The 14,262-nt window shown below is 47.4% G+C and overlaps 1 protein-coding gene and 1 long non-coding RNA gene across 9 annotated transcripts; one reads left to right on the top strand and one right to left on the bottom strand.

Moving 5' to 3' along the window:
* Positions 1-2,225: 2,225 nt before the first annotated feature.
* LOC308188601 lies at positions 2,226-6,224 on the bottom strand. 8 transcript variants are annotated; one of them, XR_013945629.1, is made up of 5 exons: positions 5,853-5,987; positions 5,646-5,709; positions 5,357-5,545; positions 4,969-5,112; positions 3,542-4,359 (listed from the first exon to the last, which is right to left on the bottom strand). It is a non-coding gene; the product is annotated as an uncharacterized lncRNA (long non-coding RNA). The 8 variants fall into 8 exon arrangements; XR_013945631.1 differs by lacking the exons at positions 5,357-5,545; positions 5,646-5,709 and adding an exon at positions 2,226-2,800 and having other exon boundaries at positions 3,592-4,359; positions 5,765-5,904; XR_013945627.1 differs by lacking the exons at positions 5,357-5,545; positions 5,853-5,987 and adding an exon at positions 6,100-6,224.
* Positions 6,225-6,312: 88 nt separating this feature from the next.
* Positions 6,313-13,297, top strand: NECAP1 (NECAP endocytosis associated 1). The gene is made up of 8 exons (XM_080577757.1): positions 6,313-6,561; positions 8,019-8,119; positions 8,296-8,400; positions 8,835-8,916; positions 9,289-9,397; positions 9,480-9,666; positions 10,720-10,813; positions 10,938-13,297. The coding sequence occupies exons 1-8, from the start codon at positions 6,464-6,466 to the stop codon at positions 10,984-10,986; spliced, it is 825 nt and encodes a 274-aa protein (XP_080433883.1). The 5' UTR covers positions 6,313-6,463; the 3' UTR covers positions 10,987-13,297.
* The last annotated feature ends 965 nt before the right edge of the window (positions 13,298-14,262 follow it).

Genomic DNA, 14,262 nt, shown 5'->3' with positions numbered 1-14,262 from the left:
TTCTTGTTCTCTTTTACTGCAGTGGCCAATCTGCGTTCAACTGGGCTTTTGCCTTTCTAACTTCCTCCCTACATATCTTAGCAACTTCTTTGTAGTGTCCTCTAGTAGCCTGTCCCTTCTTCCAGAGGACATAGATTCTCTTTTTCCCCCAGAGTCTCAACAAAAGTTCCCGGTTCATCCATGCTGGTCTTCTTCCCCTCCAGCTTGCCTTATGGGACTCAGGAACAGCCTGCTCCTGGACTTTTAAGATTTCTGTCTTGAGGAGTGTCCAGGCTTCCTGGACCCCTTTGCCCTTAAGGAGTGAATCCCAAGGGACCCTTGCAACAAGTGTAATGAACAGGTCAAAGTCCACCCTCCGAAAGTTCAAGATAGCAGTTTTGCTAGTTACCCTTCTGACATCACCAAAAATAGAAAACTCTACAATTTCATGGTTGCTCTGCCCAAGACAGTCCCCAACCTTCACATCTCCCACCAGTCCTTCTCTGCTAGTGAAGAGCAGGTCTAGTGGGGCACCTCGCTTGGTAGGCTCTCGTACCAGCTGTGTCATCTATCTTCCACACACTCTAGAAACCTCCTGAACTGCTTCCTCTGTGCAGTATTATACTTCCAGCATATGTCAGAGAAGTTGAAGTCTCCCATGAGAACGAGCGCTGGTGATCATGCAGCTTCTGCAAGCTGCTCATAGAATGCCTCATACATCTCTTCACCTTGATTAGGAGCCTATAACAGACCTCCACCACGATGTCACCCCTACAGGTCTTCCACCAATCCTTATCCATAGACACTCAACTTTATCGTTCCCAACCCCAAGCTCTTCAACATCAAAACACTCTTTAATATAAAGACCCACACCACCACCCTTCCTTCCTTGTCTATCCCTTCTGAAGAGCTTGTAGCTGTCCATCACAGTACTCCAATTGTGGGAGTGATCCCACCATGTTTCAGTTATGGCAACTAGGTCATAGTTAGCCTGCCGCACAATTGCTTCCAGCTCCTCCTGTTTGTTGCCCATGCTGCGTGCATTGGTGTAGATGCACTTCAGATGAGACATCTGCCTCACCCCCAGCTTCAGTATTGTTTCCCTAGGCTCTTCTCTGGTGAGCCCTGTTTTATCCCTTTCCCCCCATTACAGCTAGCTTAAAGCTCTCTCGACGAGTCCTGCTAGCTTCCGTGCTAGGATTCGTTTCCCGCTTTGAGACAGGTGAGTTCCATCCATCGACAACAGGCCAGGGGCCGAGTAAACTGCCCCATGGTCAAAGAACCCAAGGTTCCTGTCTCAACACCAGCCTCTCAGCCAATTACTCATTACCTGTGTTTTCCTAGCCCGCTCTGTGTCTTTCACCTCCCCAGAAGGAATAGAACAAAACACCACTTGTGCTCCTGCGCCTTGAACTATTCTCCCTAAACTCCTGAAATCTCTTTTCATAGTTCGCAGGCTTCTCTGAGCGATTTCATCACTGTCCACATGAACTATGAGTAATGGGTAGCAATCAGTGGGGTGAACCAGCTCCAGGAGTTTTCTAGTTATGTCCCTGACCCAGGCCCCAGGTAGGCAGCACACTTCCCTACGGCTCGGGTCTGGTCTGCAAATGGGGCCCTCCGTTCCCCTGAGAAGGGAGTCGCCTACCACAACCACCCTTCTTTCTTTCCTGGCAGAGGCGGTCTGAATGCACAGAGTCAACCGCCTCGTCCTTGGTAACCTCTTAGGGGAACCTTCCCGCGCAGCCCCACTTACCTCCCCTTCAGTGTCCAATGCTACAAACCTACTGCTTAGGGGGACCTGGGGAGGTGTGTGTGTGGGGGGGGTCGCCAAGGATGCTGAGCAGGGACCCTCCCCTCCCCACCTCTGCCTGACAGGGGCAGGGCAGGGGATCCACCACCAACTGTGGGGTATCTCCCTGGCGCCTTTCCCTCTGGCACGCCAGGGAGCTACTCCACCAGTCGATCTCCCCTCACAGTCCCTGACGGCCCTCAGTCTCTCAACCTCCTCTTTCAGCTGACCAGACCTTCCACCTGCTTGCACCCCACACAGCTGCAATACCTGCTGCTCTCCCCCGGCAGCAGCAGGCTCTGGCACTCCCTGCAGCCAGAGCCCTGTATAGCCATGGCTCTGGGCAGGCCCTCTGTTTGGGTCACCACAGCCTTTTTGGGGGAAGCTCTCTGCCTGATGGAGACCACAGCAAAAACTGCGGTCACAAAGGCTGCCAGTAGACAGGATGGACAAGAAAGGGAGGAGGGACAGAATCCCTGTGCCCCACAGCCACCACTGCAGCATGCTGCGGGCAGCTATAACGTGCTGGTCGCCCCTCCCTGCGCCTGGTGGGCAGCGAGGAGTCGCTGCCCTCCCTGAGGCCTTTTTAAGGCTGAGGGCGATGTGATTCCATGAACAGTTGGTGAAAACCCCGCGCCCTGCAGCACCAGCGGCACACACGCTGCTCGCAGTGGGCACCTGCAGCCACAGCAGGTCATAGAAAGTCTATGACAGGGCACCCTGTCATAGAAGGCTACCAAATTTGTGATGATTTGCCCTTAGAGAAGCCATGTTGTCTGTCACCAGGTACCTCTCTGCACTTCACAAAATGTGGTATTTCCAAGTGCTTCCCTCATGCCAGGTTGTCTCCAAAACATTTTAGCAAGAACTACGAATTCCACTTTTATTTTTTTTTACTACTTCTTGTGCAGTTCACCAAAGCTTTGCAACCTCTCTTGACTCCCCAGTTGTTTCTGCGCAGGTGGAGTCACTAGGTAACTATCATCTTTCAGACTCTGAATGCTCCTTGTATGTGGCAAACTCTTCTTCCTAAACAAACAAACAAAAACCGTTCAAAAATTTCCCTATTAAGCTTATCTATAACTAATGCAACTATTTCTCTAGAAAGCATATGGCAGTGCTTTGGTGACCAGCCTTTGCACTGCACTTGTTTTCATCGTCACAAGTGCATAGTTAGTTTCACAAGGTCTCCCCAGTGATACCACATATCTGCAAGGTTGTCCTGCTGTAGTATTTCTGAGATTTGCCTCTTCAGAAAATCCCATGTATGGTCCCAACATATCTTGTACATTTCTAGGTAAGTTTAGGTAAGCACAAGACATTTGGACATCAAGCAGGGAACAAAGGATGGCAAAACCGGTATGTACGTAACTGGATCATACATAACTAAAAAGTAGCTCTTCGCAATAAAGTGTTCTCAGGACTGGGTGAGTGTTCAGGTCAAATGTTTTGCCAGTGCATTTTCAGTGAAGGAAGTACCATTTGAAATAGTATTTGGACTGTTTTGTAAAAATGCTTGTCTCAGCATTAACCTTTAAACAGTCTAGTGAGTCATTTTGTGAGACTGGTTTCCTTCCTGTACACAGAAGGATAATTCCAAATGTTGTGTCCATCCACAGAGACAGGCTTCATGGGCATTCCTAGACAATGCCATATATATATAAGTATGTTTCTTAAATAAGCAAAGCAAAACAAAACAAAACAACAAAACAAAGCAAAAGCAGAAATGATTCTTCTCCATGTTTTATTATCAGGCTACTCATACATTGGTATGCACTAGATATTTTATCTTACTTGTGTAGGACTTTGTATTTGCTCACCTCATATGATTGAGCTCCAGCCAAGACTTTTGCTGTTCTTTGGTTCTCATTCATTAACAATTTCTGTGGGAAGCCTATAGCTTCCATTTCTTTCACAGTCAGACTTTAAATAAGCTCTCCTTCAAGATTTCATCCTTACTGCTTAATCCTGTAAAAACAAAACAAACCCTCAAGCTATTATTGGCAATGCTTTATTTTTTCTTGGCTCAAGGACACTTGTTTGAAAAACTAACAAACCAAACAGAAGACTTATGCTCCCTGTTGGATAATTTTCAATAGAATCAAATGGGGGAGACACATTCCCGGTGTCCTGGTGCTCCCTGTGCACCTTTCCTCACGTGCTTACAAAAGTTGGCCCTTTGCCACTCTCTTGTTTAAATGCTCTCTTACAAGAGTTGTAAGAGGATTGTGGCACATGACAACACAATAAGGAGGCGGGTGACATTTAATGTTGGTAATTGTGAATTACTGAATTTGGAAAGCAAACACAACTATACATAGAGTGGTGTAATCTAGGTAAGTTACCACTTAAAGAAGAAACATAGCAGTTGCTGTAGAAAATTCTATTAAAAACCATGTCAAGATGCTATGGTATTCAAAAGGTAAATACAGCAGGAAGTATTCAGCTGCATCTTGAATACTGGCTGTTGTGGTGGTCCTCTATCTTAAAAACAATTATAGTAGCAGAAATTATGTAGACAACCGGACAGTCACGGCTCAGAATAGTTTCTTCTGGTGGACAAGCTCAACTGATGAGAACGTTTCACCCTGTGAAAAAAAGACATCTAAGTGGCAGTATGAGGGATATAAGGGGAATAGTTTTACGTAATAGTTTTATGTAAATTTTAACAGTACATTAACTAGGAGATATCAAATGAAATGATCAGATAGAAGTTTGAAAACAAAACTAAAAAACAAACAACCCAACACTTTTCCGCATTTTGCATGATTAGATTCATGGCTTAAAGGATGATTATTTGTAACCAAAAGTATGAACAGGTTTAAAAAAGCAATTAGACGAATCCAGAGGAGAAAAGTCTATAAAATATTGCTAATTAATGCACACCCAACTTCTGGCCCACAAAGCCCTTACATTACAGCTTGCCAGTCTAGTATACTAGGAAACTGTAATTCTGTATTGTTTACTGTCTTTAAACAGCTCTGCTCTGTTCTTCTCCAAGGTTTGCCTCTCATTAACCTCTTTGCCTTCAATCTGGCAGTCTGACAAGCAATACAACACTGGCATACTGTAAGTAGGGAGGCACAGCTTTCTTTTGCATTGTGGCACATCTGCATTAAGTATAGACTCCATATATTCCCACATTTTCTTGTGCAGGTTGTACAAAAGTGTTCAAACCTCTATTCCCAAGCAGGTACCTGTCTGTCATTGTGTGCAGCCTGGCAGGGCAAGGCGTTTCTTCACCCACACAGCAGGGTATGGACCTCTGATCCCCAGGCATCAACATCTGCCACAAAGCAATGTGTCAGCCTCTCCCTTCTACTTCAGAGAAACAGAACAAGCTGGAAGAGGCGAAGGGAGAACAGAAGTTGCACATTTGCATAATTCCATCATGGATTCAGGTACTTAGCTCACACCAGTCATGCATCGTTCCTGTGTATCTATTCATATAGCTGTCCATTTTTTTTTTTTTAAAGCTAGGCCAGTTACATTGACATATGCTAGTTAAATTACAAGTATGCTATTTCATTGGTCTTAATGACCCCAGACTGTTCCTGTTATTGACTTCAAAACAGTTTCACTTACCAGATCTATGGAATCAGCAACACAATCCCCCTTTCCGAGTTTTGTTTTTTTTTGCACTGGGCACTGTCAGAGATGCAATGCTGGGCTAGTTGGGTGTTTGGCATGATGCAAGGACAGTTTCTTTGACTGCTACCACCCTGTTCCTCCTACAAACCTCCAGATGCAGTTTCAGCTCTCACTGCATTAACTCTTGTTTCATACCAGAAAAAAATAAATATATATATATTCCTCAAACTCAGTGCTGTTTCATTTATTTTTTCTTATAGGCTCAGCAATAAATTGTACTCACTGTCTTGCATAGATAGCTTAAATTACTTCCTGGCTCAATTAGCCCATGCCACGTCTGTCTCTGGCTGTGGGGACAAAGATAACTTTGTTTATAAACTTTTCTTACACCTTTTCTCGTACCTTTTCTACCAGTTTTCAGAGTGAACATTTAGGATTGTTAGAGACTCAGTTCACAGGCCACTGCACAGCAGAAGACTTCGACACCAACCTTCACTGGGAAGTCCGTGACTATTAAAAAACGGGAGTTTACACACTATTAGTCCTTATCAAAAAAAATGTGAAGGGGAGAACAGGGGGATCTGCTTCAGCACGCCCCGACCCAGGGCTTCCCAGCACCCGCCGTGTCACGGTGATCCCGGTGCCGACAAGCCGCCACCCCCCTTGGTGGCGCTGCCTGCCCGCGGCGATAAGCCGCCCCACGGGAGGCCTCAGCCCCGCGGTTCCGCAGCCAGCACCGAGGCCAGCGCCGGCGCCCCGGCGGCCAAACGGGAGCTCGCACACAGGATGGCGCCCGGCGCGGCTTCGTCAGCCCGCACCAAACATGGCCGCCCCGAGCCCCGTCAGGCGGGGGGAAGCGGGCTGCCAGGAGCCAAGATGGCGCCGGCCGCGCTTGCTTTGTCAGGACCGGTTCCAAGATGGCGGCCGGGCGCAGCAAGATGCCTTCCTCGGCGCCGTCGCCGCCGCGGCCCGATCCCAACGTAGGCGCAGCGGCGCCCCCAGGCGGGGCCTGCCCGCATCAAAGATGGCGGTCGGAAGTGCCGCTTGTTCCTAGGCTCCCACCCTTCGCTCCGCGCCGGGGTGCCGGGGTTGGCGTCCGAGATGGCGGCGGCCGAGCTGGAGTACGAGTCCGTCCTCTGCGTGAAGCCCGATGTCAACGTGTACCGCATCCCGCCGCGCACCTCCAACCGCGGATACAGGTGCCGGGGCCGGGCCGGGGGCCCGTGCTTGCTGCGGGGCTGTGCGCGGTCCCCGCTCCGCCTGGGGCGGCCGAGCCTCTCTCGCCCGGCCTCGGCGCTGCCCGCTTCAGCGGGGCGGGGAGGAGGAGGAGGAGGAGGAGGAGAATGAGGATGAGGATGAGGCGGCGGAGGCCTTGCCGGGGGTCGGTGGTCGACTTTCACATGAGCGACCGGTCAGCTGGCACGGTCAATTCTGCGTGGACGAGCAGGGGCTTGGGATGCAGGTGCTCGTGGTGCCTGCTGAGCCGCACTCTGGCTTTAGGCAGGTCAGGTGGACTTCCTGAGGCCTTAGCACCTCTGCCTCCGCTGGCCCCAGCCGCAGATGACATGCTGAATGTTTCTAATAAATTTGAATAGTCTTTTGTATGCTGTCCGTGCCTTAGACCAGAAGTATTCCCTCCTATACTGCGGAGGACGGGGGATTGCCTAGCTAGTCGTACGCAGGACATGAGAGCACGTAAGTGACTTCCAGTGCTTTTTCCAGGCAGAGCCAACATCTGCTCTCAATTTGCCAGGTTCCCAGTATCGGACACGAGTCCAATCTGCTGTAACCAAATGTTGAATTTGGTCTGTTGGCTGTTGCAGTAGCTGGGAGGAAGGCAAAAGAGCTTCATTATGATTGTTATGAAAATATTTCAGGTCTAGGAGTTAGAAATACCTTCTCTGTCTTTAGCCAAAACCAGTGGCATGTCACTGTGAGCTGCTCCTGCAGACTTGCTGGAGAAATTGGTTTGTACTCTGAAGCTGTAGGGTGTATTGCTGGTACTTGCCGGGCTTGGTGATCTACTGCTGGTGTGGATGCTGTACCTGGCCACAGATGCTTATTTCCATTTGCAGACTCCTGTAGGTTGATGTTTTTTCTGTTTTTTCTTTTTTTTCTGTTTTTTTTTTTTTTTAATTATTATTTTTTTCTTTCATTCTGCAACAGTCTGTTTGATGGGGCAGCCAAGATGGTTGCATGTATGATGTTTTACCTAGTATAAACTAGCTGCCTCTAGATGTACAGGTACTTGATACTGTTTTTACAACAGTAGGATAAAGTAATGGAGTGACTTTTCAGTATGTTTCAGAAAATTAATGAATTTTCCTGATGATTTTAAGTTGCTTTTTGTGTTTACAGTTCCAAGTGAGTTCTTGGGTTTCAGTCTCCCCTATTCTGCAATATTATAAAGGAAAACACAGAGTTGATGTTCTCTGGATAGTATCTATTTCCCTTTATGCAGCAGAAAGGTAGGCTGCTCAGAGCTATGCATGTAGATTGGCAGCAACAGAGGAGCTGAGACCTTATATATTGTTAGAGAAGAGAAGGGGAATAAGGCAGCTGCGTGCATTGAAGGTTTGGGAGCAGAGACTTTAGCTGGATGGGCAGAAGTGGAAGGGTTGAAGTACGGTCAGTGAACAGTTGCTTTTCTTTTCAGGGCATCTGACTGGAAACTGGACCATCCGGACTGGACAGGGCGACTTCGTGTCACCTCCAAAGGCAAAACTGCATATATAAAACTAGAAGATAAGGTTTCAGGTAAGGGAAGGGATGTGGTTTGGCAAGACCGTAACTGTGGTTGCTGGTTATGAATCTGTGATTCTAAGCCTGCTCAAAGCTCTGTGATTCTAAGCCTGCTCAAAGCTCTGTATGGTAGCTCTGGACATGCATTAGAAAAAGCTTGCTCTCCTTAATACCTGATTCTTTGTTTCTAGGGGAACTATTTGCTCAGGCTCCCATAGACCAATATCCTGGCATTGCAGTGGAGACGGTGACGGATTCCAGCCGTTACTTTGTGATTCGGATTCAGGATGGGACTGGTAAGTTGAGGGGTCGTGTATATGCCAAGTGTCGGGGTGGAGGAGACGGATGGAGCTGATGTATGTCTGCGTTCATCAGACATACCTGATGGAGCTGCATGCATGTCTGGTGGATTGAGATGGTGGGGGGAGTGCTGAAAAGTCTGGGTAGGGTGTCTGGAGGGGTAGGAAGGTAAGATTAACAGAGGAGGGTTCTCTACAGTACACAGAGTACAGGGAGGAGCATTCAGTTTCTGAGAGCGCTACATGGTGAGAAAAGTGCATCTTACAGGCTAGGAGCAATGAACTTCTGTGAGCTGCTTGTGTTCAGCTGCAGATGTCTCAGAGGGAGGTAGCACAGAGTGGTTTAGGAGAAGCAGGAGGATTTTGGAGTGAATGGACACAGGGGCCAATTTGCAAGGCACCTACAATGACTCCTTCCGTCTCCTTGCTAGGACGAAGTGCATTTATAGGCATTGGTTTCACGGACCGTGGTGATGCCTTTGACTTCAACGTATCTTTGCAGGATCACTTCAAGTGAGTTGTGCTTTTCTGGACTGCTGCTTTTCCTCTGGCCCCTGGAATGAGTTGGGTGGTGGTGCATGTCCTCTTAGAGCAGGTTTCCTCAGGATGATCATGAAGCCCTGCTCTGAGTGTGCTGCAAGCTGAGGGTCCTGCAGGGTCTGATCTGTTAGTCTTAAGTCCTATGACACTACAGGTGGAGTGTTAGACAGTCTCTTGGGTTTGTGGTATTCTGAGCTTTTTGCTATACTGCACTGGGGGTGGTGAGGTAGCTGGCTTGACAAGGCATGACAGTTCTTTGGCAGAGTGGGGAAAGGAACCATGCATTTTTCTGAAGCTCTGCTCCCATTTGCCACAGTGTCTTGTGTTTACCTCTCTTCTTTTTAGGTGGGTGAAGCAGGAGACTGAGATCTCCAGGGAGTCTCAGGAAGCTGACACACGTCCCAAATTAGATTTAGGGTTCAAGGAAGGGCAGACCATCAAACTGAACATTGGGGTAAGGAGCAAAGTTGACTCAGCTTCTTTCTCTGGATATGCCAGTGGAGACTGTTCCTCACTTGTCCTCTCCCTATATACAGAACATGACGACAAAGAAAGGAGGAGTAGCCAAGCCTCGTGTGTCTGGATCAGGGGGCCTAAGCCTGCTTCCACCCCCACCAGGAGGCAAAATTGCAGTCCCTCCCATCCCTCCTCCTTCTTCCACGGCCATTGCCAACCAAGTCACACCACCACCGGTGCTGAAATCCAGTAATGCGAGCAGTGCAGGTAAACATTAGCATAGAACAAATAGTCTGTTGGACACCAGTAGGCGCAGAGATAGAACATGGGCCTGCTTCAGGGAACTAGTGTCAAAAGTGCAGTTAAAAGCCCTGTGAAACATGACGGACCCTGAGGGCTTTGCTCCCTTTGACCTGAGGATATCCGTGTTTGTTTAATAATAGCAGCTTGATAGCCTTGCAAGGGAGAATAGCACTGTAGCTGCTCTCCTTGCAAGAAGAGAAACCAAATGAATTGGTCAATATGACCTGGTTGGTTGGGTATCAAATTTAAATACCTGAATTCTTCTGAACTCATGTGTGCTTTAGGGGCACTGACAGAGCTGTATAGGGTGTTCAGAAAACTAGTGCTCAGTCATTTGCTTTCCACAGGGAAAGACAGATAGTCCTGTGGTTTTTGAAAGGTGCAGGAAAAGCACTTCTTGAGAGGAGTTGAACAGGGAGGGGAGGTAGCTTTAGTATGAAGACCAGAAGGTGCAAAGTGTAGTGGAATTGGGCTGTAACAAAGAGGTTGCTGCAGTCTTCTAGGTGCTGTACTGAGTGTGTGACTGCAACGTGAATGCTGATGATACTCCTGTGAATTCAGGGACATTAGCAGTGCTATATACAGACCTGATTGAGAAGAAACCGTAACCTCTTGAGTGGGACTGGGCTGCCGTGCATGATTTGTACTGATCAGGAGAAGCCCGTTTAATAACTATTATGGTTGCTGTGCTTGGGCTGAATCTGATTCCTAAATCCACTGGGAAGGGATAATATGTTGCAAATCTGCTAGCTGATACACTAAGATGAAGACCGAATGGTTCTTGATGACAATGTACCCCTGCAGCAGGAGCTGGAGGCTCAGTGTACATTTGGTAAAAGGGGCTGCTGTTACAGCAAACTCAGTCCTTGAACATTCTAGCTTCCTTCTTCTGGAGGGAGAGCTGGATGCTGTTGCATCCAGTAGTTTATGTAGGTGACAGTTTAAATGCCCGTGTTTTTGTTGTTGTTTGTTTACCCTTGACTATCTTGACAGATTTTTCTTCTTTTTCTGTCTTAGATATCCTGTTAGACTTAGATGCTCCTGTGTCTGCATCCAAGGCACCAGCGTCAGCTACTGCAGACCTCTGGGGAGACTTCAGCACTGCATCCAGGTAAACTCTGGTGAAGGGAACTCCACACAGGAAGGGTGGCTTCCTCATGGGTGCTGGAAGAGCAGTGAGTTACGAAGTCTTATTAGAGCTGCTCCTTTGATTGTCCTTTCTTTCTTTCTTTCAGTGCTGTTCCTAATCAGGCTCCTCAGCAGTCCAACTGGGTCCAGTTCTGAATGGTCAAAGCAGTGGAATGGAACAAACTGATGACCAAGAGGCTCTAGAGGCACCAGATGGAATCACAGGAGGCACAAACCTCTAGTCTTCAATCAGAAACAAGTCAGGACAATCCTTCTTTTTTAAGCCAGGTCTTCACTTCAGTCAAAACTTACTATTTTTGACCCCACATTGAAACTACTGAACCTAAAGAGAACATACTGACTCCTCACAAGGTGGGCAAGGAGGAGAGGGAGCCTCATTTCTTCTACCTACTTGGCTGTTGCATGCTACATCCTAGCTCTTCTTCCCCATCTTTTCATACAGGGAAAGCAAGAATCCTGAGGAAGGTGGGTACAGGAGGAGGCTGGGTAGGTGCCTCTGGGTTCTTTGTCCTTTTTTTTTTTTTTTTTTCCTCTTGCTTTTTGCAGTTACTTTCAATAGCAGCTCAAGTCACTGCATCTTGGCCTACAGTGCTGAGGGCTGCAGCATTTGGCTAGAGCTTGTAAATGGAATCTGTGAGGAGATAAGTCATGTTTCTCCTAAATCTCAACACAAAATCCTGTTAGATTAATTATGTCTGTGGTGGGGAGTGAACCTCCCCATGCATGCACTACTATTCCTTTCTTTGGTGCAATTCTTTATAGTGCTGGGTGTTCCTGTGCTCTTAAGGGAGGAGTCGTGCAAGTCCTTGAGTAGATCTGCTGCCACTATGCTGTAACTGCAGCTGGGCACCCCATCGTGAGACTCCTTGTTTGGCTTCTAGGTTCACTGGAAAAAGTTCTCTCACTCCTCCCTTCTCCCCTGTTCCTTCATGCAAAGGCCTCATTGTCCTTCAGCTGTTTAACTGGAAATAGCTTTAAAAAAGAAAAAAGAGCCTGTCTTTATAATTTGGTAGTTACTTGCACTAGATGACATCCAGGTAGTCCCACCGTTCAGCGTTTCATGTTCCTGCATCACTATCCTGAGCCCTGGACTTGTATCTGTCCAGCAGTACTTGTCGTGACTCTGCACTGTGTTACAAGTATTGTGTATCCATGCCACAGTAAGAGCTGTGGTGAGACAGTGGGTTATTCTCCAGTGAAGGGACAGTCACTCTCCCCTTTTCAGCTGTCACACATCATTTGGGCAAGAAATGTATGGTAGACTCAATCTTGAGAACTGTGACGGCCAAAATATCCCACCTGGGTTCCTTGTGGCTTTTATTCTAGGAATAACTTTCTAGGGATGTGAGCTGGTTCCTGTAACTTGGAAGCTTATTTTTTATTTTTTTAATGTGTCCTGAAAATTCTCTACTTCCTGTGTGGTTTAGGGAATTAGAGGTAGAAGGCCCTTACTCTCTCCTGTTCCTTTTGGGAGAGTTTCTGAAGGCCCTTTGATGTGGATGCTATTCCAACTTCAGCAGCTGTGGATGTCATCTGGGTTGTAAGTCTGCTGATAACCCTGGGCAAAGCCTGTGGGCAGGCTAGAAACTTCACAAGCCCTTCCATGCTAGCTGATAAGCCAAAACACTAGTCAGGAAGATGGTTTCAATGACCATTTTATAGTACCTAGTTACTAGAACCCTAGCATTTTGGTACTTCTCTAGACGACTTCTTCCCATTTTCAACGTTCAGCCAGCAGCAACACTTTTGAAACTGGGATATTCTCTGCTAGCACACCTGTGCAAGTAAATTTTGCCCTTTGGGACTAAGATTTCCTCATGAGGATTTTAAGAGAGTAGTAAGTTGTATGTACCTTGCACTTGGTAAGCTCTGTCATCTGTTTTGTCTTCTTGCTACAATGAGGGCATTTTGGGGACTAAGTTTCACCTAGATCATCACTCCAGGAAGCAAAACTTTTTTGAAAATAGCTCTAAAGCTGCTGCAGTTCCACTTGTGGAAGTGGGGACCAGACTGCTCTTGGATGTATTTTAAGTAGTCATTTAATTCTGATCCCCTGGCTCTCTTGGTGTTCCCCTGCTTCCCCCTACCTTCAGAGTTGCTCCTGCAGTCTCATTGTACTTAAGCTCTCTGTCTCCTCAGAATCTGTGGGTGGCCATAGTCTGCTAGCTAAGCCATGGACTCTGCTGGTTGGCTTTTTTTTTTTAATTTCCTCTCTTATATTGTCAGGTCCTGTCATTTCAACTACACGTCAGTTCCCCAAACTGAGGAAGTTCATAGCACCAATTAAAAACTAACTAGGAGCCTCTTCTGTGTTGTCTTAGTTAGTACTCTGAAGATAATATATTATGTATTTGAAAAGCTAAAGAAGCAAAGATTAAAGATACATGTATATAAAGCATAAAATGTACTGGTGAAATGGCAATTAAACAAGTAATCTTGGGGAAAAGAATGTCATGAGTCTTCTAAGTTGTCAAATTGTTGTTTTGGAAGCCCTGCAGGTCGAAGATCTTTGTCTCCAGCAAGATGCCACTAGCCTACTTGTTCTTCTGCAAGTGCATTATGGCCTGCAGACTGGACAGGAACAGCTCTAGGAGTGAACGAATTTCAGTCTCTGTCGGGGCAAAGTAGGTGCCTGGAAGAAGGACGTAACAATGGCCTATGGCTGTTCCAAATGGTGGGGGTCAAAAAACAACACTGAAAACAGGCTTGACTGGGGGTGGGGGAGAGGAGGGAAGGGAGGGAGGGAGATACGCTTGATGAGAATATGGATAAAACTAGCAAGTGAGAAAACTTTGTTGCCCTGCCAGTTAGCGTTTCAGACATTAGAGGCTTTACACCCTGAAGGTATTTGTCCAAATTCATTCTTGCAATGCTTGCAAATGTGAAGCAGTCTCTGCTGACTGCGGAGATGAACTCAGTGGGCCCTTTGTCAGGGAGCAGTGAGGGCAGGTTGCTCTGAAAGGAGAGCAAGCTGGGAGCTGAGTCACAGCAGTGCAGGCAAGGGCAGCGGCCTCACCAACAAAGGAATAGTCCTTTGGTACGTAAACAGGAAGATTGGAGTAGGTCAGGGTGAGGATTCAGATCAGCAGGGTACACGGCCAAGCCTGCGTATGGCTGGCTGCACTGTAGGTCAGGCAGGGATCAAGGGTGAGAGCCTTAGCTTAGATACAGTTTGCAGGCATAGGAGGAGTAGGGCCGTGCTGACCTGAGTCCAGGCAGCCATGTCCCCAGAAGATACGGAATATATGCTCGGGACCCTGACATTCTTCTGTCTTCGGTCTGGGCAAGGTTGCTCATGGCCATCTGTTCTTGCACAGCCACACTCGCTCAGTGTTTGTCTGCCAGACAATGAAGTACTACATCTCGTTGCGCTGAAAGTATCGTGGAAGTCACGTGGCCTGGGTAAAGGTG

Source organism: Anser brachyrhynchus (genome assembly GCF_964034855.1).
Source record: "Anser brachyrhynchus genome assembly, chromosome: 1".
In the NCBI taxonomy this organism is placed as follows: domain Eukaryota; kingdom Metazoa; phylum Chordata; class Aves; order Anseriformes; family Anatidae; genus Anser; species Anser brachyrhynchus.
Note: the sequence above shows the minus strand (reverse complement) of the source record. Positions and strands in the feature narration are given on the sequence as shown.